At 41.6% G+C, this 27,964-nt stretch overlaps 1 protein-coding gene across 1 annotated transcript in view; it reads right to left on the bottom strand.

Moving 5' to 3' along the window:
* kif21b (kinesin family member 21B) overlaps positions 1-23,245 on the bottom strand; it is a 113,633-nt gene extending 90,388 nt beyond the window's left edge. Inside the window, exon 1 of the mRNA XM_055654621.1 lies at positions 22,982-23,245. Coding sequence (XP_055510596.1) covers positions 22,982-23,058 — 77 coding nt within the window. The 5' untranslated portion in view covers positions 23,059-23,245. The remainder of the gene's footprint in view (positions 1-22,981) is intronic.
* Positions 23,246-27,964: the final 4,719 nt, after the last annotated feature.

Genomic DNA, 27,964 nt, shown 5'->3' with positions numbered 1-27,964 from the left:
GAAAAGGAATCGGCGGCGTTTCTGTTTGAGACCCTTCATCAAATAGAAACAGGCCCTTTGGCCCACCGAATCTGTGCTGGCCAGCGATCAAACGTTTACTTGCTCTATCCAACACACTAGGGACAATTTGCAGAAGTCAATTAATCTACAAACCTACACGGCTTTGGAATGCGAGAGCAAACCAGAGAATCCAGAGTAAACCCACATGGTCACAGGGAGAACTTACAAACTCAATACAGACAGCATCGTAGTCAGGATCGAACCCAGGACTGGCTGATTGGAATGGCTGGTTGAGACACCCACAAAGAATGTTTAATTTACATTGTTTTTTAATTAAATTAGTTTATTACGTTCCGTTCAAATCTTCAATAAGATTTTTTTCAATTGTTTCATTAAATTGTAATCGTTTTTGAATATTGCTTGTTCACTATGGGTTGTCATATTTTTAAATGTAGTCACTGTTGTAGTGGTGAAACTGCAGAAGGCAATTTATGCAAAGAAGCTCCCCGAACAAAAATGTGATAACAATCAATTTATTTTGGTAAATATTGCCATAAATATTGGTGAGACGCCAAGAAATTCCTTCCGCAATCTTCTTTGAAATAATAAAGGCCGGAGTATACGCTTTTCCCATTATTTAAAGCTTGGCAGGACAAGGTTATATCACAGTGGGTGACACAGTGGCCCAGTAGGTTTGATCCTTACTTTGGGTGCTGTCTGTACAGAGTTTGCATATTTTCCATGTGAGTGAGTGGGCTTTTCTCCGGGGGCTCCAGTTTCATCCGACATCCCCAAAACATGCAGGTTTGTAGGTTAATTGGCTTCTGTAAATTGCCCCTAGTGGGTAGGATGTGAAACTGGGATAACACAGAAGTAGGGTATGGGTGACCGTTGGTCATCGCAAACTTGGTGGGTCAAAGGGCCTGTTTCCATGCCGTATCTTTAAGCTACACCAAACTAATTTAAACTAAACCAAACACAGCTTGGTTTGGGAATAGCTCTGCCCAAAATTGTAATTGCGGATGTAGCCCAGTTAATTACACGGACCAGACTCCACACGATTAACTACAACTACATTTCACATTGCCCTGATAAAGCAGCCAATGTAATCAAAAACTTGTTCTATCCCGGTCATTCCTTCTTCTTCTTGCTGCTCCTGTCGGGCAGAAGGTACAGAAGCTTGAAAGCGCGTACCACCAGACTCAAGAACAGCTTCTTCCCCATTGTTATCTGGCGTCTGAACAGTCCTTCCCGAAGCTGGGGTACTGTCTGACTCACCTAAACCCCACTGCGGAGTTTGCCTAGGGAATTGATGCGCTACACTGCTGAGATCCATATTCTGCACTCTGTATCTTCTCCTTTGCTCTAGTCTAGTCTAGTACTTGAGTTTGGCGTGATTGTATATTTATCTATAGTACTATCTGATCTATTTCGATGGCATGCAAAACAAAGCGTTTCAGTGTACCTTGGCATAAGCGACAATAATAAACCTAAACAAGTGAGGATGAAATAAAGACTGCAGTCTGTATGTTTCATATCCAGTGGCTAAGCTGCAAAAAATAACATATATAGCACATGCAATTTATGTAATTACAGTTAAAACAAAAAAAAAACATGACATCAGGAAATCCAACCACGGAAACCATCAAGCATGCCTGACATCATCCCGATTCAGTCATACAGCATGGAAACAGGAACTTCTGCCTAACTCGTCTATGCCGACCAAGATGTGCCATCTAAGCTAGTCCATGTGCCGGTCCTGGTCCAAAGCAACATTTTTATAAATCTTCTCTGCACTCTTTCTAATGTAATGAATCTTCCCTATAACAGGATGACCAAAACTGAACCTAATACTCCAGGTGGCCTCACAAACAACAATGACATAATGCCCTAATGTCTCTGCTCTGTTGGATATCCAGCATACCAAAAGCCTTATTGACCATCTATCTATCTGCGATGCCACATTCAGGAAACTATATACTTGTATTCCTAGATCCCTCTGCTCTACAACATTCTCCAGGGCCCTACCATTCACTGTGAAGGTCCTGCCCTGGTTTGACTCCTAAAATACAACACCTCACGCTTATCTGAATTAAACTCAATTTGCCATTCTTTGGCCCACTTGTTCAGTTGATCAAGATCCCGCTGTAATTCTTGATAACCATCTTCACTGTCTAAAATACCAGCTATTTTAGTGCCACCCGTCAATTTAGTAATCCTGCCCTAAATCCTGCCCTGAGGATGTGCTGGCATTGGATAGAGTCCAGAGGAGGTTTACGAGAATGATCCCAGTGATGATTGGGTTAACATATGATGAGCATATGACAGGACCGGGCCCTGTACTCACTAGTTTGGTAGGATGAGGGGCGGGACCTTATTGACACTTACCAAATAGTGAAAGCCCTGGATAGAATGGATATGGAGAGGATGTTTTCACCAGTGGGAGAGTCTAGGACCAGAGGGTATAGCCTCAGAATAAAAGGACGTACCTTTAGGAAGGAAATTTCTTCAGTCAGAGGGTGGTGAATCTGTGGAATTCCTTGCCACAGATGGCTGCAGAGGCCAAGTCAGTGGATATTTCTAAGGCAGATTCTTGATTATTACAGGTGTCAGAGGTTATGGGGAGAAGGCAGGAGAATGGGGTTAGGAGGGAGAGATAGATCACCCATGATTGAATGGCAGAGTAGACTGGATGGTCCAAATGGCCCATTTCTGCTATTCCTTTTGACCTTATGATTAGTCAATAATTTCACATGGTTCTGTATTTTATGAATATCTTTAGGAAAGTTATTTGGAGCAAATCAAATGCTACGTCCTTTCTTCTTCAACTCAATTGCCCCCCCCCCCCCCCCCCAAATTTCAGATTTTGACATTTCATTCAAATACTTAAATAATTGGCCAAAAAAGCACAGCCAATGCCTCCACTTCCTCAGAAGACCACGGCACTTCAGCATGTCTGCAACCACTCTTATCAACTTCCACAGATGCACATCTATCAGGATGCATCGCAGCATGGTTTGGGGACAGCTTTGCCGAAGACCGCAAGAAATCGCAGAGAGTTATGGACGTAGCCCATCCATCACACAGACCGGACTCCCCACCATCGACTCCATTGACACTTCAAGTTGCCTTGTGAAAGCAGCCAACATAATCAAATACCTTGCCCCACACCGGTCATTCCTTCTTCACGCTGCTCCTGTTTGTCAGAAGATACAGAAGCTTAAATGTACGTACCACCAGACTCAGGAACAACTTCTTCCCTGCTGATATCATACTACTGAACTGTCCTCCCAGAGGTTAGGGTGTGGTCCCGATCTTCCAATCTACCTTCATTATGGACCTCTGGTCTTTTTCTCTCTAACTGTTACATTAGTGCTGCAACACTATAATCTGCATTCTGGTATCTTTCTCCTTGTATTGTTGTACTGTGTATAGCTTGATTGTACTCACGTATAGTATGATTTGATTTAATTGGATAGCTTGCAAACAAATGCTTTTTGCTGTACCTCACTATATGTGACTGCAATAAACCAAGACCAATAGCTTTGAATATGTCAGAAGAATATTTTTACTCAATTGTTGTGAGATAAAGCCATCTATTGGAGGGGTAATTCCCAACAGTTTCGCCAGTTGAATTAAATGGTGGCTTAAATACATTTTTAGATGTCCCTTCATATCTGGGAGACACAAAATGCTGTAATAACTAAGCAGGTCAGGCAGCATCTCTAGAGAAAAAGGATGGGTGATGTTTTGAGTTGTGAATCTTTCTTTAGACCGATTGTAGTCGAGAGAGAGAGGGAAAAGAAAACTGGAAGCGAGAAAAGGCAGGATAACTCAGGGCTGGCAACAGATGCTCAGGCATGGAAGTTCCCTGATAGGCAGATTGTTAGACAGTGACAGAAGTGAGCCCAAGAGGGATACATCATCGTGAACGTTGAAGCTAATTAAAAGACTTTTAGTGGAAGAAGGGTCATGCTCTCCAGAGATGCTGCCGAGCCCCGAGTTACTCCAGTATTTTGTGTCTATCTTTGGTATAAACCAGAATCTACAGTTCCTTTTTTTTATCAGATAATCATCCAACTCTGTTCATCTTCTTCCCTCCAGATTTAGCCAGGATTAGGAAGTAACTATATGGCCAAATCCAGGACCAATCAGAGAATTTCATAAGCTTTTCTCCAATTTTCTATATAAAATAACTGCTAAAAAATGTCATCTCCAAACAGTGATACTCGATACACAATGCGACAGCAGCACAAGTTAACCTGATCTGCATTTTAATTCTGAAATATATGTGGAAAACATTAACATTGACCTTTTAAATGCATTTCATTTTTTTTTCCAATTTTACACACCAGTAGAAGTGCACGTCTTCATAGCGTATTTAAAAAAAATGCTAAATGTCATTTAAACCACTGGCCTTTTTTCCTGCACGAGAACAAATATAATTTTGCTGTTTAAAGAAACATTGAAGTAGAAGTTTATTTTAGTTTTTGAGATACAGCACAGAAATAGACCCTTAGGCCCACCGAGTCCGTGCTGATCAGCGATCCCCGCACATTAACACTATCCTACACACTAGGGACAATTTACAATTTTGCCAAGCCACTTAACCTACTTTGGAGTAAGTTAACCTCCTTAACTTGCTACATCTTTGGAGTGTTGGAGTGTGGGAGGAAGCCAGAGCACCCAGAGAAAACCCACGCAGGTCACGGGGAGAACGTACAAACTCTGTACAGACAACATCTGTAGTCAGGATCGAACCCGGACTCTGGTGCGGTGAAGCAGCAGTTCTACTGCTGCACCATCGTGCCACCCAAAAATTCATATTGAAACAGACAAAATTGTGGAAAACATATGTGGAAATTATATATCAACCGGAGAAACAGAGTGGGGATGTTATCCTTCAATAGATTACTTCATTTTACAAAATTTGAGAAATTAGTTGAATGCAATACAGAGTTTATAGTTTCTGGTTTCCTCGTATATTGTTTTCTGGGTAAAATTGAATTTCTAGCTGAACATCTTTTTTAAAAAGCAGTTTTACTCTGATGTACAAGAGCAAAGACAGATAGTATAAGGTGGTACTCAAACATTTTTTTTAAAGTGCAATAGGAAGAAAAGACACTCTAAAGTCAAAATGTTATACATTATTAAACAACATACCAACATAAAAGACACAAAGAGCTGGAGTAACTCAGCGGGTCAGGCAGCATCCATAGAGCACATGGATAAGGGACGTTCAGGTCGGGTCCTTTCTTCAGACTCCGACACGACCCTCTGCACAATCTATGCATTCACTCAGATATCCTGTATAAACCAGCAGATTATAATCTGGTTTACAAAAAGCAATACAAGGTGCTGGAATAACTCAGCGGGTCAGGCAGCATCTCTGGAGAACATAGATAGGTGATGTTTCGGGCCATGGCCTTCTTCAGATGCTGTGGAAAAGAAGTCTGAAGAAGGGTCTCAACCCGAAACGTTACCTATCCCTGTTCTCCAGAGATGCTGCCTGAGCGGCTGAGTTACTCCAGCACTTTGTGTCTTTCCCTGGTATAACCAACATCTGCAGTTCCTTGTATCTGCAATAAGGAGACTAACACCAAAGGGGCTTACCCAGAACATGGGTGGCACAGTGGTGCAGTGGGTAGAACCATGTGGGTTTCCTCCGGGTGCTCTGGTTTCCACCCACATCCCAAAGACGTGCAGGTTTATAGGTAAATTGGCCTCTGAACATTGTCATAGGAAGTGGATGATGTAATGGGATAACATAGAACTTGTGTGAATGGGTGATCAATGGCCGGCATGGACTCCGTAGGCCTAAGGGCCTGTTTCCATCCTGTACCTTTAAACTACACTTAACAGAAGTTGCTGTCATGAAAGAAAGACGGCAGCCACTGCTGTAGACAAAAGCACCTTTAAGAGCAAAGAATAGAATAGTTATTTCATTAAATTTGTTGAGTGAAAATTGTTGTCCAGGGTGCTGGAGCAATTCCTTGGTTGATAACAAAGATTGGACTTTGCGTATCCAGCTTCAAAGGCAAACCAACTTCAAACATTTCAACCAAAGAATGCAATTAGGCCATCATCTTTGGTTATGTATTTGATTGCCCGATTGAGGATCAGCATTGAGTTAACATTCAAAGCATTCACTTTGACTACTCAATCAACTATAACAGCAAACCTGCTCCTATTCCTTCACATCCCTTTCCATCAGCATATCTTCCACCTAGGCTCCGAAGAATATGATACTGATGACAAGGCCTGGCCACTATTGTTTGTTACGGTTGCCCAGACAACAGATGCATCAGGAGTTTCAACATTTTCATTTACATTCTGGGGAGAATTAACTTGCACTTTCAGTCAGAGAGAAATTTCAAAGGATACCTCACAACTTTAACGAAACAGAACAATGAAGGTTTTGGCCAGTCACTAGACAGTAACAAGAGAGAAGTAACCTTCTGAAATGATCTCTTCATAAATAATCTATCTTTTCATAAGCAATTTAACAATAAAACTATTTTTGTGTAGAACATAGAACAATATAGCACAGGAACAGGCCCTTCACCCCACAATGCCTGTGCTGAACACGATGTCAAGACTAACTCTTATCTCCTGCAAGCATTCCATATCCCGCCATTACCTTACTACCTATGTGCCTATCCAAAATTCTCTTAATACCACTATTGTATCTGCCTCAACCACTGCCCCAGCAGCATGTTCCAGGCACCAACCGATGTATTTTAAATCCAAATGTTTGAAGATTCATGGTCCTATGTCATAAGTGCAGAAGAAGGCTATTCGGCCTATTGAGTCTGCTCCACCATTCAATCATGGCTGATCTATCTTTCCCTCTCAACCCTATTTTTCTGCCTTCATCCCATAACCCCTGACCCCCTTACTAATCAAAAAAACGCCAATCTCCTCTTTAAAAATACCCGATGACTTGGCCTCCACAACCTCTGTGGCAATGAATTCCACAGATTCACCACCCTGGCTACCTATCCTATCTATGTCTCTCATCATTTTATATACTTCTATTGGTTCTCCCTTCAATGCTCTAGAGAAAACCACCCTTCCGTCCAACCTCTCAATATTACTTGAAATTGGCGAATTCAATGTTCACACCGTTGTGTCGTGCAAAATGGGTTTAGTGATCAACATACAGAGGGGAGGCCCAGTTGGGCAGCAGTAGAGTTGCAGCCTTACAGCGTCAGAGACCCGGGTTCGATCCTGACTATGGTGGTGCTATCTGTACAGAGTTTGTACGTTCCCCTTGTGACAGTGCAGGGTTTTTCCGGATGCTCTGGTTTCCTCCCGCACTCCAAAGACGTTCAGGTTTGCAGGTTAATTGGCTTTTATAAATTGTAAATTGTTCCTAGTGTGTAGGGTAATGTTAGTGTATGGGGTGATCGCAGGTCAATGCGGACTCGGTGGGCCGAACGGCCTGTTTCCGCATTGTACCTCTAAACTAAACTAAATAATATTCATAGAGTCTGAAGAAGAGTCTCGAACTGAAACGCAACCCATTCCTACTCTCCAGAGATGCTGCCTGTCCCGCTGAATTACTCCAGCATTTAGTCTTGATATTCGGTGTAAACTAGCATTTGCAGTTCCTTCCTAAACAATGTTCATATCGTTGGGTCTTTCAAGAGGCGTTTACTGATCAATGCACTGAGGAATAAAACAGCAGTGAACGATTGTTAATTGGAAACAGATTGATGTTATTGTAGGAGTATTTGTTGGCCATCAGTGGGACTGTACACTTACACTTGTCCAGCTCCTGAATCTATCATACAGCCTCATGGGACAGAGCACCACTCACGTCTGACATCTGGTTGAATCAGAGTCGGGACTGTTTTAAGCCTTAATTTACCAGGGTTAAATTCAAACTCTGGGGATGGACACCTGATCCCAAAGACACAAAGCAAGATGCTGCAGAACATTCAACAAATTAATGACCTTTAAACAAACTGTTCTTTGGGGAGAAGCAGAAATCTATAATTTGTACAGTGACATTTTTTTTCAGAACTCATGCTTGGTTAGCATGATTGACTGGTTGCATCATGGTCTGGTTCGGCAACTCGAACGCCCAGGAGCGAAGAAGGTTGCAAAAAGTGGTGAACACTACCCAGTCCATCACAGGTACTGACCTCCTCACCATTGAAGGGATTTGCAGGGGACGCTGCCTCAAAAAGTCAGCCAGCAGCATCAGAGACCCACACCACACTAACCACACTCTCATTTCATTCCTGCCATCGGGAAGAAGATACAGGAGCCTGAAAACTGTAACGTCCAGATTCGGGAACAGCTTCTTCCCAACAACTATCGGGCTATTAAACTACAACCTCCAAATAAGCTTTGAACTAGGAGGGGTTTTGATTTTGTCTTTTTGCACTGTAATTGTTTGTTTGTTTTTGTGTATGTGTGTGTGTATAAATATATATAATACACATACACTTATAAATAATATATATACATTTTATTTTTACATATATATAAATATAACGTATGTATAAAAACAACGTTCAGTGTGCACATACACTTATAAATAATATATATACATTTCATTTATTATATTATTTACAGTGCTAGGTTTACATATTCTATTGTGCTGCTGCAAGTAAGAATTGCATTCTTCTGTTTGGGATATATGGTATTGACTTGACTCTAGATCCGATTCAACTCAATTTGATGGTCCAATGGTCCAATGGTCCAATTGTTAGATCTACCTAAGTAGAGTGAAATTATTTTTTACAGTGACAATCCTACCATACATTAGGCATAGCAATAATAAATACAAGTGTAAGGCAGTAGACCACAAGTGTAAGACAGTAGACAGGCTACACACAAGAGTGGGCAGCACGGTGGCACAGTGGTAGAGTTGCTGCTTTACAGTGCCAGAGACCCAGGTTCAATTCTGACCATGAGTACTGTCTGTACGGAATTTGTACATCCTCCCTGTGACCGTGTGGGTTTTCGCTGGGTGCTCCGGTTTCCTCCCACACGCCACAGACGTACAGGATTGTAGGTTAATTTGCTTCAGTAAAAAATGTAAATAGTTCCTAGTATATAGGATTATGCTAGTGTGTGGGGTGAACTCAGTGGTATCACAAGTGCCACTTTTCAGGCACCATCTTGTACCCTTCAAGTCTGAAATTTATCTTTAAATATTGGAGTCTTAATTAAGCCATAAAAGCCTGCTCTTCTGGCAACGGCAATGGATCAGTTGCAGGGTCGGCCTGGTCAGGTGATGTCTTTAAAGTATTAGACTTAAAGGGTGCATCAGAGGAAGAAGCATGATGTCATGGCTTTTAATGGCCATGTAGTGCTGAATGCTGTCTTCTGTGAAGGTTTTAATACATCTTTAATAACCCAGAACAGGTTTCAAATAGTGGAATCCATTGTGCTAAATGATCCTTTGTGTGATATTATGAGTGTAAAATCATGAGGGGAATTGATTGGATGAATAAACAGAGTATTTTTCCCCAGTCAAAAACTGTCAGTTTAAGGTGAGGGGGGAAATATTTAATAGGAACCCAAAGGGCAACTTTTTTCACTTAAAGAGTGGCAGGTATATGGAACGAACTGCCAGAGGAGGTTATAGAGTCAAATAGCATGGAAACAAGCCCTTCCAGGCAAAACTTGCCCACGACGACCAACATGCCCCATCAACACTAGTCCCACCTACCTGCATTTGGCCCATATCCCTCTAAGCGTACCATATCCATGTACCTGTCTCAACGTTTCTTAAACATCATGATGGTACATGCCTCAAATACCCCCTCCGGCAGCTCTCTCCATATACCACCCTTTACGTAAAAATGCCGCCTCCCAGGTTCATATTAAGACTTTCCCCCTCTACCTTAAATCCATGGCCTCTGGTTCTGGATTCCCCTACCCTGGGTAAAAGCCTTGTGCATCTACCCGATCTATTCCTCTCATGATCTTATAAACCTCTCACCATCACCTCTCACCCTCCTCCTGGAGGCAGTTGAGTTTCCCCAATTTCTAGTTTATGTTGAAAACAGAATTGTTTGGTTCGTGCTCCAAGCTTCACTGGGATAGGAATGAGTCACACTGTAGGTGGCGCAGCGATAGAGTTGCTGCCTTACAGCGTCAGGGACTCGGGTTCGGTCCTGACTACGGGTTCTGCCTGTACTGAGTTTCTAAATTCTCCCTATGACCATGTGGGTTTTCCCCGGGTTCTCTGGTTTCCTCCCACACTCCAAAGATGTACAGGTTTGTAGGTTCAAAGGTCTGTTTATTGTCATTAAAGGTTAATTTGCTTCTGCAAATTGTCCCTAGTGTGTAGGATAGTGTTAGTGTACTGGGTAATCACAGGTCGGCGGGAACTAGGTGGGCCAAAAGACCTGTTTCCACGTTGTATCTCAGGTCAGTATCCTTCTTCAGACTGCCACTGTGAAATCCCCTCTACTTTGAAGAATTTTTCCTCATCATTTACAGCGCCTATCCATGTTCTCCTGGGATGCTGCCTGACCCGCTAAGTTACTCCAGCACTCTGTGTTACTCTTTGTAAACCAGCATCTGCAGTTCCTAGTGTCTGCCTTGGGCTGATTGATCTGTGACCCACTTCTGTTAACCCATTTGATCACCATTCCTGGATCTTTTCACTGACAGAAGGCAATCTTAAGATTTCAGCTGACACTCGTTCAAAATACATTTGGACAGAGGTATGGATACGAAGAGTTTCGAATGCTATAGGCCAAATGCAGGCACATGGGAATAGCCCAGTATGCCAACTTGGTTGGCATGGACAAGCTGGGTCAAAGCGCCCGTTTCCTGTACAGCTCTATGGGTCTTGATTGATCGTTTTATGTATAGCATTATCAGATTTGATTGGCTAGCATGCAAAACAAAGCTGTTCACTGCACATCAGTACAGATGACAATAATAAACATAGATCTAAAACTAAACTAAATTACTTGCTAGAAATATGCAACTTTTAAACCCAAAACCTAACATTATAACGCAGGCATATTGAGAACTGATGACCATTGATCCCAAAATCATTGGAGAGACAGAAATGTCTGCTGTCTCCAAATATATGTGTGTGTTGCACTCCTGAACTTCATAATGCAAACGCTTCCAAATTTTAATTATACATTTGGCATCTATTTTTCAGAGAGTAAATTATCAGGTTCAATTAAAGAGTTAATTATGTCTGATAACATTTTTTTAAACCTTGATAAATCCACTGGGTCCTTCATCTTGTGGACATCAATTAGGGCTTTGGGATTATTAAACCTTCGATATTTCAAAATCCGTGCCTGCAAATGTACCCATTTGCCTCTTTAACATTACTTAATCTGCTACGGATGGACATCCATAATGTATAAAATGTTCTTTAATATCTCAGCTCCCTCCTCCACACACATTATCTTCTCTACTTTTGTAACGTCAGCAAATTTGCCAATTCACATTTAGATTGATTTTGTGCCATCCGTACATGACGAAATGCATTGGATTCAAGTTTCCTCGACCCAAACCACTTGTCCAATGTACAGGCCCCCCCCACTGGATTTCCTGCAACTGGTGGTCCAGCACCTCCTTTAATCTGGGCAAAAATTACGAGGGTGCAGTTGAATTATTCCCCCCCCCGGAAGTCTCCAGAAAATGTGGCGCCTGGGCAGGGTTAGGCAGCTGATCTCGACCTCATCAGGACTTTTGCGCCAATCGGCGGGTGAATTTTCCCCCTGTGGCCAGGACTCTGGAACTCCGGCCCGGCCGGAGCCGGCAGATCCGCTCCCATAGCCGACTGCCGAGGCCGACTTTGTGGGTCGTTATCTCAGCTCCTCGACTGTCTAGGATACGTTGAACTCCTCTCGGAGGCCGTGACCTCTGTTGGTCTGGCAAAACGGATAATCCAGAAAAGCTCTGGGACCAAGGGTGAATAAGTAGTACAAAAATAAGGGCATCATTGGAAAGCACCTTTATCTTCATCTGATCCTTCCAGCTGGGATTTAATCAGCTTCGTTTTAATCTCTGCATTGGCAAGTAAAGCAAATCTAATTTGATTTTTGTTTGTTTTTTTTACTTCAATGTTAATGTCTTTTACTATGAATTTAATAGTCTTCTACCATGAAGACTAATCCAAAATAATTATTTAGCTTTTCTCCCAATTCATTTGCAGACAAACATGGATTTTTTTTATCTAGAACGTTAGAGGCTGAGGGAAGACCAAATAGTGAAAGACCTAGTAGAGTGGCTGTGAACGGAGGAATTTAGAAATGGAGAAGAGGAGGAATTTCTTCAGCCAGAGGGTGGTGAATCTGTGGAATTAATTGTCACAGACGGCAGTGGAGGCTAAGTCATTGGGTTTTATTAATGTGGAGATTGGTATTTTCGTGATTAATAAATTATTTTCAAACACTAGCAGACGTAACTTTAAGGTGGGGGGGAAGGGGGTAAAGTTTACAGGAGATGTGCAGAGCAGGACTTTTTTTAAACAGAGATGGTGGTGAATGCCTGGAGCACATTGCCAGGAGTGGTGGTGGAGGCAGATATGATAGTGGTGTGTAAAAACCTTGTAGATAGGGAATGGATCACATGCAGGCAAAGATTTACTTGGCATCACAGACATTCAACACAGACATTCAACACAGACATTGTGGGCCAAAGGGCCTGTTCTAGTGCTCTGTATTCTGTTACTGTGCTGCAAATGTTGCACTAAGTGTTTGCTTAAATTAGCATCAATATATATTGAATTACAATCTTCCTTACTTTGAGCAATCTAGCAACAAGAAACTTAATCTGATGTTAGCCCATAAGCAGATTTTCTGAACATGGGTTGACATGGAAACAAGTTCCGTTTTGCCTTTCATCGGCAGTCAGTTACCAGAAATTAAATTTTATTTGGACATCATAATGTTTTAGTTCTGCTTGTAAATGGCTCTGTCGGAAACAAATGGAGTTATTTAACAGTACAGTAAAGAATTTCAAAATGTGTTGCTGGCAAAAGGATACATTTTCAAATAATTACATGAAAGAACAAAACAATATCTACCAAATGCAAATGTATCATTCTGCACATCAGACCCGTGCTTGGGATCATACATGTAATGTTAGTGCTTTATACACTTTACACTTTAGAAGTTAGAGATACAGCACCAGAGACCTAGATTTAATCTTGACTATGGGTGCTGTTGAGCGTGTACATTCATCCTGTGACCCTGTGGGTTTTCTCTGGGTGCTCCAGTTTCCTCCCACACTCCAAAGACGTACAGGTTTGTAGGTTAATTGGTTTCTGTCCCTAGTATGTAGGATAGTGTTAGGATAGAGGGTGATCTCTGATTGGCGTGGTCTCGGTGGGCCGAAGGTCCTGTTTCCACGCTGTATCTATAATGAATCAGCCCCATAATTGTTCCAGAATAGTGAACTTGCCATTTAACCACCCCCACCATCATAAGCACAGTCATAGAGTGATACAGTGTGGGAACAGGCCCTTCGGCCCAACTCGTCCACACCAGCCAGCAATGTCCCAGCTACACTGGTCCCACTTGCCTGCGCTTGGTCCATATCCCTCCAAACCTGTCCTATCCAGGTTCCTGTCTAACTGTTTCTTAAACGATGGGATAGTCTCGGCCTCAACTACCTCTTCTGGCAGCTTGTTCCATACACCCATCATCCTTTGGTGGGTGTATGGAATGATAGGATGATTTGACAGGATGATCCCCCTCATCCTCTTGCACTCCAAGGAATAGAGACCCAGTCTACTCAACCTCTCCCTACAGCTCACACCCTCTAGTGCTAGCAATATCCTCGTAAATCTTTTCTGAACCCTTTCAAGTTTGAAATATCTTTCCTGTAACATGGTGCCCAGAACTGAACACAATATTCTAAATGCGGTCTCACCAACGTCTTAAACAACTGCAACATGACCTCCCACCTTATCTACCTGCGACTCGACCTTCAAGGAGCCATGCATTTGTATTCCTAGATCCCTCTGCTCTACAACACTACCCAGAGGCCGACCATTTACTGTATAGGTCTTGCCCTTGTTAGACATCCCAAAATGCAACACCTCACACTATAAGAAGTGATTACAGGTGAAGCAAAGATCAAGAGCTTGCTGAATATAAAGACAAAGTAAATGTTATAGATAAACCCAAGACGATATAAAATTATGCTGTGTTTCGCTAGTTTCGAAGGCAGACTTGGATTAATCTCAGTTGGTGAAAAGTGGATTCCAAATCTCTGTAAGCTGGTTCGAAAGTTTAAATGGTGGTGTTGGAGAGAATTGCAAATTTAAATTCCAGTTTAAAAATTATTTTAATTAAAGATTTTATGTGATGATAATGCATAAATACAACAGATTGTAGACACAAGGAAATGCAGATGCTGGAATCTTACGTAGAACACTAAGTGCTGGAGTAACTCAGTGGGTCGGGCAGCATCTCTGGAGAACATGGATAAGTGACGTTACAGGTCGGGACCCTTCTTCATACTGGTCAGATGTTCTCCAAATCAGTAAACTTCAACACACAGAACGTTGGGTAAAAAGTGGTAGCAGGACAAAGCTTGATAAGTGATAGGTTGGTATAGGTGAGGGGGATGTTGATTGCCAAATGGGTGGACAAAGGCTAGAAATTAAAAGGAAACAAAAAGAGAACTATTCCAGTTTTTCTCCCCCACTACAATCAGAAGAAGGGTCCCAAACCGAAACGTGACCTATCCATATCCTCCGGTGATGCTGTCTGACCCGCTGAGTTACTCCAGTATTTTGTGTTCTACATAAGCACAATGAGACATGCAATTTAATTTATTAATTGCACACCGGTGATTTAAAATTCTGTAATCCACATCAGCTCAACATGACTGCAATCAAGCACCATCTGGCATTGTGTATAGTAATAGGAATGAAACCAAATGGTGCTCTGTTGGAGAATTAGAGAATCACACGCACGCCAAATAATTATTGTTGAAGCCCGTGACTCAATTCACCTTCTAGAAACAGTTACCCAGTGCAATACCTACAGTGCACTTTTTGTACAGGGACTATTGTTCCCCATGTTTACATGCATCACTGAACCATAACTCACTGTCTGTCTGTCTCTCTCACTCTCTCCCTCGTTGTCTCTCTCTCTCCCTCTCTGTCTCTCTCCCTCTTCCTGTCCATCACTCTCCCTCACCCCCACTCCTCTGTCTCCCCCTCTCTCCCATGTCGCTCTCTCTGAATTATTTGATGTACAAATAAAAAGTAACACTAGGCACAGCTAGTAGGTCAGACATTCAGTTTTTATTTTTAGAGAGTTTTATCAACAAATTCAAATAGTACTAAATAACATGGTCGTACCTGCAAGTTGTTTTCCTGAATACATTCAAATTTTATTTCTGAGCTTAAAGAACTGCATTATTTACACAGAATGGTAAGAAAAATATTTTAATAAACCAAATAAACCAGAAAAGATAATATCACGCTATGATGTGTGCTGACACTTAGGAAAAATGAAATATCATAAACACCAGTGGTGCAGCTGGTAGAGCTGCTGCCTCACTGCGCCAGGGACCTGGGTTCCATCCTGTGTTGTCTGTGTGCAGTTTGCACGTTCTCCCTGTGACCGTGTGGGTTTCCTCCTGGTGCTCCGATTTCCTTCCACATCCCAAAGACATATGGGTTTGTAAATTAATTAGCCGCTGCAAATTGCCCCTAGTGTGTAGGGAGTGGGTGTGAAAGTGGGATAACAGAACCAGAGTGAACAGGTTATCAATGGTCAGCAAGTATATAGTGAATTAAAAAAAGGTGGAGAACAGGACATCGGAAACGTTTCAGAATACAGATGAGCTCATTATTAAAAATAGCATGTCAGCAAAGCAATTTAAAATGTTAATGAAACACAAAGGTATTAATTTATATTTCTGCACCTTAAAAATAATTAACTTACACGGGAGCCTGGTCAGGTCACACCAGTTCTGATCTCCAATGAAAGAGTTACTGAATCAAGTGAGACAGGAAGACAAAGAAAATTTCAAGGACAGAATTTATATGCATGCAAAAGATGGTATAATTTTTCACGCTCTTATTATTTCAACACCTATCAAAACACTCAGTAAAGTAATCTCTTTCTCTTAGTCCTTTTCCTTAATTTAAGATAATGCAAGTGTCTTGACACAGATTTATAAAATCAATGGACAGTCAGAGAGAAATTACATGTGGCCAAGTTAATAATAAATGTTGAGAATATATTAACCAACAGAATGTAGATGTTGCCACTGCATAAGATGTTTATGTTTTTTTATGTTTTCAAAAGGGAATTTGGGATTTTGAACTAGCATGTGAGGAAACTAATGAACCAATTCCATATTTTTTGATGGAATGAGGAAATACTCATGTCTGAAGAAGGGAAATACTCATGTGTGAAGAAGGGTTCCAACACGAAATGGCATCCATGTTCTCCAGAGATGGGTCCCGATCCGAAACGGTTTCCATGTTCTCCAGAGTTGCTGTCAGTCCTACTGAGTTACTCCAGCAATTTGTCCTTTTTTGTAATCCGGCATCTCCAGTTCTTTGTTTCTAAAACTGATTGACTTCTATTATCAGACGGGTCCTCCCATAAGCTAGGATGTAGTTTTCATTTTGCAAACTCCTTCATTGCTGATATTGGCCTTTTCCCCAGTAACTGTAACAGTATTATGCTGTAAACCATATTCTGCCGGCTGGTATAATTCTCATTAGTACAATAATTGTCCTAACGTAAAATACGATCTGATGTAAATGGAGAAGCAAAGGTTTTTCACTGAATCTCGGTACACACGACAATTATAAACCAATGTCAATACTTTTATATATTTGGAATGTTTTAGTTATTTTCTAAGTTCAGTTTAGTTTAGAGATACAGCGTGGAAACAAGCCCTTTGGCTCATCGAGTCCGCGCCGACCAACAATCACCTGTATACCAATTCTATACTACACACTAGGAACAATTTACAGAAAATAATTTGCCTACAAATCTGTACGTCTTTGGAATGTGGGAGGAAATCGGAGCACCCAGAGAAAACCCATGTAGTCACAGGCAGAACGTACAGACTACGTACAGTCACCACCTGTAGTCAGGGTTGAACCGAGTCTCTGGCGCTGTGAGGCTGGCACTCATTGCACATCCCTAATTGTCCCCGAACTCTGTACCTTGCTAAATTATTTCAAAAGTTGAAGTTAAAATGCAACCACTGAGGTTATGAAATTACACGGGTCACATCAGGAAAATATAGCCAATCATCCTTCCTGACAGACACATTAACCAGAATGTTTTAACATAACAGTTTCATGACCACCATTACTAAACCAGATAACGTATCTCACATGTGAAAAAAATTATAATCTGAGTCCTTGTTTAACGCATAACAAACTGAAGAAGGCTAAAGTGACTGGCGTCTGTCCATTTGAAATGTGATGACATGCTTCAAATCTCGCCTGTTCTCCTGGACTAACAGATGTAGCAAAGTCCATCACGCCGACCAGACTCCCCACCACCAACTCCATCTACACTTCACGTTGCCTTGGAATAGCAGCCAACATAATCAAAACATAACATAACCGGGACTTGTGCCACCCCGGTCATTCGCAGCTTCCGTTGGGCAGAAGATACAGATGTTTGAAAGCCCTCACCACAAGACTCAGGAACAGCATCTTCCCCTCTGTTCTCAGGCTTCTGAACGGTCCTTCCATAAGCTATGCTACTGTTCAATTCACCTCTACCCCCATTGCGGACACACTGGACTTTGTCTCTGGAATGGATACGCTCCAATGCTGAGAACTATATTCTGCGCTCTGTATCTTTCCCTTTGCTCTACCCAATGAACAAACTTAGGTTGATTATATTTACTGTATGTATAGTATTATCGGATCTGATTGGGTAGCATGTTAAACAAAGCTTTTCACTGTAGCTTGGTGCTTGTGGCAATAATAAACCAAAATTAATCGTTCACAGTCTCACAATCAAGATTAAAATCTATTGTTGTGACAGGGGTTGGCACTTGAGAATTTTTATGAAAGGATATTTTTACAGGAGAAAAAGGCTGAAATGAATACATCCTCAACCAATTTTCCGGCAACTGCTGGTCCGGCACGTCCTTTAATCCAGACAAAATTACAAGAGTGCACTTGAAATCTCGTCAGGAAGTACCCTTGGAAATGTGGCGCCTCGGCCGCGTGAGGTGGCCGTTCTCGACTTCCGCGGCCAATCGGCGGGTCAAATTTGCCCCCTGCGGCTGAGGCTTTGGAACTCCGGCCAGGCGGGAGCTGACAGATCCGTTCTCATAGTCGACTTCCGAGGCCGACTTCACAGGCTGGTATCTCTGCCACCCCCCCCCCACCCCCCACACCCCCAAGATCATGACCTCTGTTGGTCCAGTAAAATGGATAATCCAGAAAGGGTCTGGAACTAAGGGTGCTGGAAAATCAGTTTTGGACCTGAACATAAATTACCGAAAGCATAGAAATCTGCACTGCCTGTACCACATCCCAGAACAACCATTGGTTCCTTTAACTTGATCTTAAAATATGTAACCACTGAAAATGACAATTAGGTTTTCTATAATTAGTTCAATTCATGTTCAATTCAAACACACTAAACAACAAAATGTTCCTTTGCAAGCCAATTGCGCTACATTGAACAATGAAGATCTTCAACAATCTTTTTTTCTGCCAATTAGTTGGATACACACACACAATGGGAGCTCAAAATTAGGTTCAAAGTCAACAGTGGGCGTACATCCTTACTGAAACCACATGTCACTGACACTTCCTGATTCTTTACCGAGCAGCTCTGAAAATGACGATCGGAAGTCCATGTTTGCACATGGAACTTATTAGTAGCTGCTCCAGTCAAAATGAATTACTGACAGGTAATTCTCTTGACCGAAGCTGCTAACAGGAACTGGGTTTCATTTTAACTAAAATAAGAACAATGTATACTATAAGGCTGATGAACTTTCTACGTCTTTTTTTGGTTCACAAACGTCCCTGGACCTCATCAATCTAAACCACATTTCAATGCTATTCGATTTCTGTTACTAACAAACAAATATTTGCAAGAGTGACAATATGCTTGTCAGATCGCATCAGAGAACTTTTACATTTACTTCCAGCTGCTAATCATAATTTTAGGTCTGTTTATTTAAAGTAGCACTTTCTGTCAATATCTTTAATTTGCACAATCTATTAGGCACAGTTGCTGCCTTACAGCACCTGAGACCAGGGTTCGATCCTGACCACGGGTGCTGGCTGTACAGAGTTTGTACATTTTCCCTGTGACCGCGTGGGCTTTCTCCGGGTGCTCCAGTTTCCTCCCACACTCCAAAGACGTACAGGTTTGTACGTTAAATGGCTTCAGTAAAGATTGCAAATTGTCGCTAGTGTGTGGGATAGTGCTAGTGATCGCTGGTTAGCACGGACACAGTGGGCCGATGGGCCTGTTTCCACACTGTATCTCAAAAGTCTAAAGTCTACTGCAAATAATTAATGAAAGTTTTTTTTTAATACATAATTTAACAATTTCTTTGACATATAGTCTGCTGTTACTGGCAATATTTGCAGAACTGAATATTTTATGAGTCAGTTACAACCTGTAGCCAACGTTGCCTCAGCAAAATCCCCCAATGACACCGGTAAGACAAATAAATCAATGTCAGCATCTTTTTCCAGGCCAAGGATTCTCTCCGAACATGGAGAGCATGTTTCCACTAGTGGGAGAGACTAGGACCAGAGGCCATATCCATTGACTTGGCCTCCTCCACCGTCTGTGGCAAGGAATTCCACAGATTCACCACCCTCTGACTAAAGAAATAACCTTCACTTTGTACTGTTTCTCCAGCACTTGTTCACATGCCTTCCCAAACACTCTATTCCAAGATCTTCAATGGTAGGCATAAAAAATAAACAAAAGACTCAAGGACGTTGTAAAAACCACCTTGAAAGCATCCCATCAACTCTTAGAATCCCCCACAACTGATCCAAGTTGAGCAGAATGGTATCGAGAGCTTCAAGTCCCTGCATTAGAAGTACAATGTAGACCAGAGTGAACGCCAAAGAAATGCACTGCTTTACAATTCCCCCTAACCTCCAATCCCGTTCAACATCCCATGCACCATCTGCGAGAGAGTCCCATATCAGCCGCCTCTGCCGAACTGGAATGGAAGTAATAAAGAAACAAATGGAGCCAGAGATGCTGATTTATAAAGAAAGACACATGGTGCTGGAGTAATTCAGCGTGTCAGCAGCATCTCTGGAGGACATGGACAGGTGATGTTTCGGGTCATGACTCTTCTTCAGATTGATTGTGTTGATGGCATGGAGAGGGCAGAAAGCTGGAAGAGAGGTGGGGGTCAGGACAAAGCCTGGCAAGTGATGGGTGGATAGAGGGTTCAACTGAGGGGGGGGGGGGGGGGGGGGTTGATTGGCAGATGGTTGGACAAAGGTTAGAGATAAAAAGTCATAAAGTGTGAGGTAAGGATACAAGATGTACAAATTATGAAACCAGAGGAAAGATATAGATGGAAGGGAGCAGGGGGGGGGGGGGGGGGGGAACAAAATGAGTCATCTTCAGTCTCATGGGATTTCCTCAGAAGACAATGCAGAGTTAAATTTAATCCCAGATTTTTAAAGCAGAGACGACCCATGGCGTAAGAGGCATGATATTAAAATCATGACTTTGTTTTACAGACCCCTCTTATGAAGATAAATTGTATGGGTTGTATGAGTCTGAGAAGCATTTGTCTCCACCCAAAAAGTTGTTTTTAATTAGGTTTTGTAGATCAGGAATTTACTCAATAAGAGGAATTCATTCGCTAATTAAGTTGAACATAAGGCAATTAAGCTGCTGGTAGATTAAATCCTAATGTTAATTCAGCATTAAGAAGGTTTGTTTCTCCAAGAAACTAAAACCACAATAAGCTTTGTCATTGTATTGCATAATGCTGTCATCGATTGAATTCAAAATTTCACATCCAATTCATTTCAAAATAATTAAATATATCAGAAAATTAGTTTGTCTAATGGTTCAATGATTCTTTATATGTCACATATACACAGTGAAATTCTTTTGCATATTTACACATGCAGGCACTGCCACATATTGGTGCCATTCTATAGTATGATTTTACTAGATTGTATGCGAAAACAAGGAATGTACCTAGGTACATGTGACAATAAAGCATCGCTGAATCAATTATTTACCTGGATGCAGCACAATTGAGTAGATGTTTTAACCCAAAATGTCATGCTGTTAAAGAGTCTAAATTATAGTATTAAAATCCAGCTTTAATTATTCTCTGCACTTAGTTTATTTTTGGGTCCAAGGTCAAACAGCGTGAATGAAGTGTTTGATGAGGCAGGCTGTGGCGTGTCCAAGGATAGACACACAAAGGTAGCTGCCAAAGAGTGAGTGTGTGCCTGTGTTTTGAAATAACTTGAGTATGATCCAATTATCCAGTATTTTGACGGAAGCCCATTGTCTCCGAATGATACACATACCAGAATAAAAAAGTAGTCACCAGTGATGTTAATAAATCATAATTATTTGCTGAAATACCTCTAAATTAGCCATAATCAGGAGGGTGTGTGTGGGGGGGGGTTAAAACTAGCAACCATAGGGCTAATTAAATATTCTGCCCTCTACTCTCTGACTTTACAGCTTCATTTCTTCCTCCCATCTTTCCGTCAATTATAGCCTCAAGAGTAAATTAACAGTAGTTTGTTTATTCCTCTTGATATTTTTTTCTGGGCAAAACGTTCCAGCCCATACATACACTCTTTGTTCTCGTTTTTAAAGCAGTCTGATAGAGGCGTGTGTTGCTACTTAAAGATGGTCACTGTTGTTAAATGCGACTGCATGCTATTCACTGCAAAATCCCCACCATATATTTCACATTTCACAGTACATCCACTTCCGAACGATCGTTCATTAGTAAACGTGAAAATACCATTGACAACCTTTTATGGGGATGGGATGGTTGGTGGCGGAAACCTATTGACAAGTGTAACAAAAAGACCGACATCGCACACTGCCGAACCTCTTCACAACTCACCCTTAACTATATCTGATCCAAAGCATTATCTCCCCCCAATCACACCCGGGAGGTATCCTTTCCCTAACCCTGGAAATAATTCTGTTCCCTCCCTATTTTAACCGCTTCGTCACTTTGATGAACAAAGACCACGCGTTTGCACAGAGGTATAACGGTTTGCACAGAACTGCATTTAAAAGAAAACGACATTAAACCTACCACGACAGCATTTATTACAGTTCCCCTGGGTTTAAAAGGGCACTTTGGTTCAGTTTAACAAATCCTGAAATTGGGTCCATTTTCACAATCCAGAAATTTGCTTCATTTTTACCATGCAGAAATAGGGTTAATTTACGCAATCCAGTATTTTGGTTCATATTCACAAAGGAACAATTTGATTCAGTTTCACAATCGAGAAATTTGTTTCATATTCTCAATCCAGAAATTTGGTTCATTTACTCGATGCAGAAATTTGATTCATTTTCTCAATCCAGAAATTTGACTCATCTTCGAAATCCAGAAATTTGGTTCATTTATACAATGCAGAAATTTGATTAAATTTCAGGTCCACAATTTTGGTTTATTTACACAAATGCAATATTTTCATTTACACAATCCAGAAACTTGGTTCGTTCTCACAATGCAGTAATTCGGCGAATTTTCACAACGCAGTAATTTGATTCATATTCAGTGCTTTGATGGAAACCCATTGCCGTTGGGACATTAAACGCACAATCGAGAAACAGTCAATGTCAAGGCAGAGAATCAGTCCATATGCGACCGTTCTTCGAAGTGCCAATGACAAATGACACAATGCACGCAGAATATTGTGCAAAGATGCAACCCAATTAAGAAGCCCTGTCACCTCCTCCTCGGCTTGCACGGTTGCACAATGGCGTCCCGGCTCCTAGAATGGGTACAATTTGGCATTGACTCGACCCAATAATAGATGAGGATTTACCTTAAAGCGACTTTGACACTGCAGCCGTCCTGATGAGTCGCCATTATGGAGGGCAGCGGGCGCTGGGCAAGCTGCATGCAGTGGGTGAGTGCGCCAGGTTGCTCGCTGAGGTGATTTGAGGGTTCAAATGAAGGTGCATTCTCCACGGTGTTTGGGCCGTGTCATGTTGCAGCGGGACAGCGTTGCGTTTGCTACATCCTGTGTTACATTGTATCCGCTGCCACTCCGCAATGCAACATCCAGCGCGGCCCCCGGCGCCCGTTACCAGGCAACCGAGCCGCTGCCCGGGCGGGGCCCCCGCCACTGACTGACTGTCGCGCCACCCAACCGCAGGCCCGCATACCCACCGGGTGGGCGGGCTCTCACGCTGCACTGCCCGATAGCAGCGGAGCAGGTGACAACACCAGGGCAGAAGTTGCATTTTATGTCCATAAAAAAGCAAAGAAAAATAATTAATTTTCTTTTTATGGCAAAAAAATAATAATTTTATGGTAACATTTCATTTCATGCAATTGTCATTTCATGAAACTTCATTTCGTAAAATTGTATGACCCATATATGAAACATCATTTCATAAAATGGTCATTTATAAAACATTCTGAACATTTTCATTTTATGAAATATCATGACATTTTATGAAACTTCATTCTATGAAAATATAATTTCATTTAAAAATTTCATTTCATGGCAAAAAAACTTTATGGAAAAAAGCAAATGAAAAAATAACTTTCATCAGAAGTTCTACTCAGTTATGATCATAATCATACATCACTGAAACAGGCCCTTCAGCCTGACTCACCACTTCCGACCAAGATACCTTATCCATAAAAGAACAAAAAGCTTTTCACTGTACGTCGGTTCACGTGACGATAAACTAAACTAAACCAAACATCTGCAGTTTCTTGTAATAACTGAATTGAAAATTGGAGAAGGGTTACGACCTAAAACGGCACCTATCCATTTTCTCCAGTGGTATTGCCTGGCCCGCTGAGTTACTCCAGCACTTTTGTGCTTATCTGCAGTTCCTTGTTTCTACATTCCAGATCTGCAGTAGTCCGACCTGCCTACATTTGGCACATATCCCTCTAAACCTTTCCTATCCATGTACCTGTCCAAGTGCCATTGAAATGTTGTTCTGGCAGCGTGTTCCATACATCCACCACCTTCATGTTCCTATTAAATCTTGCCCATATCACCTTAAATCTATGTCATATACAGCAGGGAACCAGACCCTTTGGTCCACCGTGTCAACCAAGATGCCCCATCAAAGCTAGTCCCATTTGACTCATATCTCTCTAAACCTTTCCTATCCATGTGATGTTTTAAATGTTATTATAGTACCTGTATCAGCTACCTCCTCTGGCAGCTCATTCCACATACCCCCCACCCTCTGTGTGAAAAAGTCCCAATTAAATCTTGCCCTGCTCATCTTAAACCCATGTTTTCTGGTTCTTAATTCCTCTACGCTGATTAAAAAAAACTGTTTCATGAGACATGCATACTATTTCTACGTTAGAATTTCTTAACAAATGCATGTATTGCATTGATGCAAACAATGTTTTGTAAAAGAGTGATTTCACCAATCGATGGGTATTGTAGTAGCAGGCTGATAATGCAAGCAACCAGTGCCAAGAACAGCTCATTCATTGTTTTGTGGGCAGAGGATTAGGAATGTCTTGAAAGAACACAGACATTTTGATTTATTCAACCATGGATTTTACCCAAAATATGTACACTCCCGTTACAAAATGCACCTTACATCAAATAGGGACATCACTGATTTAGAAACATAGAAATTAGGTGCAGGAGTAGGCCATTCGGCCCTTCGAGCCTGCACCGCCATTCAATATGATCATGGCTGATCATCCAACTCAGTATCCCGTACCTGCCTTCTCTCCATACCCTCTGATCCCCTTAGCCACAAGGGCCACATCTAACTCCCTCTTAAATATAGCCAATGAACTGGCCTCGACTACCCTCTGCGGCAGAGAGTTCCAGAGATTCACCACTCTCTGTGTGAAAAAAGTTCTTCTCATCTCGGTTTCAATCTTTCTTAAAGGTGAAATGAGGTACCATAACCATATAACAATTACAGCACGGAAACAGGCCATCTCGGCCCTACAAGTCCGTGCCAAACAACTTTTTTCCCTTAGTCCCACCTGCCTGCACTCATACCATAACCCTCCATTCCCTTCTCATCCATATGCTTATCCAATTTATTTTTAAATTATACCAACGAACCTGCCTCCACCACTTCCACTGTAAGCTCATTCCACACCGTTACCACTCTCTGAGTAAAGAAGTTCCCCCTCATGCTACCCCTAAACTTCTGTCCCTTAATTCTGAAGTCATGTCCTCTTGTTTGAATCTTCCCTATTCTCAAAGGGAAAAGCTGATCCACATCAACTCTGTCTATCCCTCTCATCATTTTAAAGACCTCTATCAAGTCCCCCCTTAACCTTCTGCGCTCCAGAGAATAAAGACCTAACTTATTCAACCTTTCTCTGTAAATTAGTTGTTGAAACCTAGGCAACATTCTAGTAAATCTCCTCTGTACTCTGTACCATCATTCATCATTTTCTATATCCAATAAAACTATACTTACTGTTGACGCCAAATGCTCAGAGAAGCCAGTTCTATGTTGGCAGTTTTGGGGCGTCACAGTGGCACAGTGGCGGTTGAGCCGCCGCCTCACTGCACCAGAGACCCAGGTTCGCTCCTGATACTGTCTGTACAGAGTTTGTATGTTCTCCCATGAGTTTTCTCTGGGTGCTCCGGTTTCCTCCCACATTCCAAAGACATGTGGATTTGTCGGTTAATTGGCTTCTGTAAATTGTTCCTCGTGTGTAGGATCGAACTAGTGTACGGTGTGATTGTTGGTTGGTGCGGACTCAGAGCCGAAGGGCCTGTTTCCACGCTGTATCTCTAAACTAAACTAAAAGAAGATAACAGTGCATTGCATGGATATTTAATGGGCCATCGCAATGTAAAGTGCTGTCTACGTATTTATTGGCAGAACATCAGGAGACAAAAGATGGAGAAGAGAAACACCTTTGTCATGTGTTATAAGATTTATTTTTATTTACATTTCTGCACTATGGGTTATTGCATAATCAGAGTTTGCTTTATCTAAATCACATCAAAATATTTCAGTCAATTTTCTTTATCTTTTTCAGACTGGAAATCACTTTTCTCAGAATACTAGTTCCTCCCTTTTGTACGTGGAATGACATTTTTTGTTCTGTGCTTTAACAGTTTATGCAAAGATAACTTACAATATCCATAGACCTCCCAGAGTTGAATTCCTCTCAACATTAGCAATTTGTCCTCAAACATACCTTTGCATGTTATTCATTGTTTATTAGCTGAGTTTGACAGCAGCTGGTTCCATGCAAGAAACTTCAATTGTGAAACAATGTCTTTTATTTGCAGGCTGTATTTAAATGACATTCAACATAGAACAAAGAGCATAGAACATGGACAAGTACAGCAAAGGAAGAGGCCTTTCATTCCACAGTGTCCGTGCTGAACATGATGCCAAAATAATCTAATCGCATCTGCCTGCACGTGATCCATATACCATTCCTTGCATATCCGTGTCCCTATCTAAAAGCCTCCTAAATGCCCCTAGCGTATTGCCTCCACCAACAACCCTGGCAAGCCGTTCCAGGCACCCTCCCTCTGTGTAAATAAAAATTTTGACCCGCACATCTCCTTCAAACTTTGCCCCTCTCATCTTAAAGCTATGCCCGCTCGACTTTGACATTAACATCTTGGTAAAATAAGGTTCTATTAGCCTACCCTATTCATGCCATTCAATATTAATATTATTAAATCTCCAATGACTACATTTTACATAACTATTTATTTTAATTCATTGCTGAGAGTATTGAGATGAGGTTTTCCATCAGTTAAATTTATTGCTTCTTCCATTATAATTATTGCCAAAGATAATCTGTTCATTGTTCATTAAATCACTGGAATTTACTTAGCAAAGTAAATCACCACAATTTACTTACAAATATATGCTAATCTTTATAAGCTTTAGTAAACTGCTCAATTGTAAGTATGAAATAGGATTTGTTTGTAGGCTTTATGCAACTTTACATTAGTATTTTCTCAGAAAACTGCAGGTTTCACTCTGAAAGGTTGCCAAAAACAGCTAAAATGCTCACCATTTCCCCTCAAAAATAATTCATTGGAATGCTGACCTGATTTCTTCTGACAGCACTCCGTATCAATTATAAATAATTGTGTTTAGAGATTGACAACTTCTGATTGTGAGGTTATTAACTTTGTGATTGGTTTTAAAGAGTTAAACCTAAAGGTTTGTTTCCTCGCGAATTAAGTGTGTGGCTGCATCACCAGCTCAACCCAACATCGAGCTTTAAGTGGAACCACAATAGAGGTAGCACAGTGGTACAACTGGTAGAGCCATTGTGTCGCAGAACCAGAGACCCAGGTTCAATCCTGACCTCGGGTGCAGTCTGTGTGGAGTGTGTACCTTCTCCCTGTGACCCCGTGGATTTCTTCCCGGGTGCTCCAGTTTTCTCCAACATCCCAAAGTCATGTGGGTTGCTAAGTTAATTGGCCCTCTGTAAATTACCCCTGGTGTGTAAGGAGTGGATGTGTAAGTGGGATAACATAGAACTAATGTGATCGGGTGATCAATGGTCAGTGAATACTCGATGGGTAGATGGGCCTGTGTCCATGCTGTATCTATAAACTAAACTAAATACAAGAAACTGGGGATGCTGAAATCTTGAGCGAAAAACAAAGTGCTGGAGGAACTCAGTGAGTCAGGCAGCAATATAATCTATGGAGGGAATGGACAGGCGATGTATCAGATCCTTCTTCAGACCCCAAGAAGGGTCCCGACCTGAAATGTGTCTATCCATTCCCTCAACAGATGCTGCCTGACCCATTGAGTTCCAAAGAGCTTTAAATGTTTGCAATGGCAATCTGTTCGCTGACTGAATAGCA

Source organism: Leucoraja erinacea, chromosome 24 (genome assembly GCF_028641065.1).
Source record: "Leucoraja erinacea ecotype New England chromosome 24, Leri_hhj_1, whole genome shotgun sequence".
NCBI lineage: Eukaryota > Metazoa > Chordata > Chondrichthyes > Rajiformes > Rajidae > Leucoraja > Leucoraja erinaceus.
The sequence above is the reverse complement of the archived record's forward strand: the minus strand, read 5'-3'. Positions and strand labels throughout refer to the sequence as shown.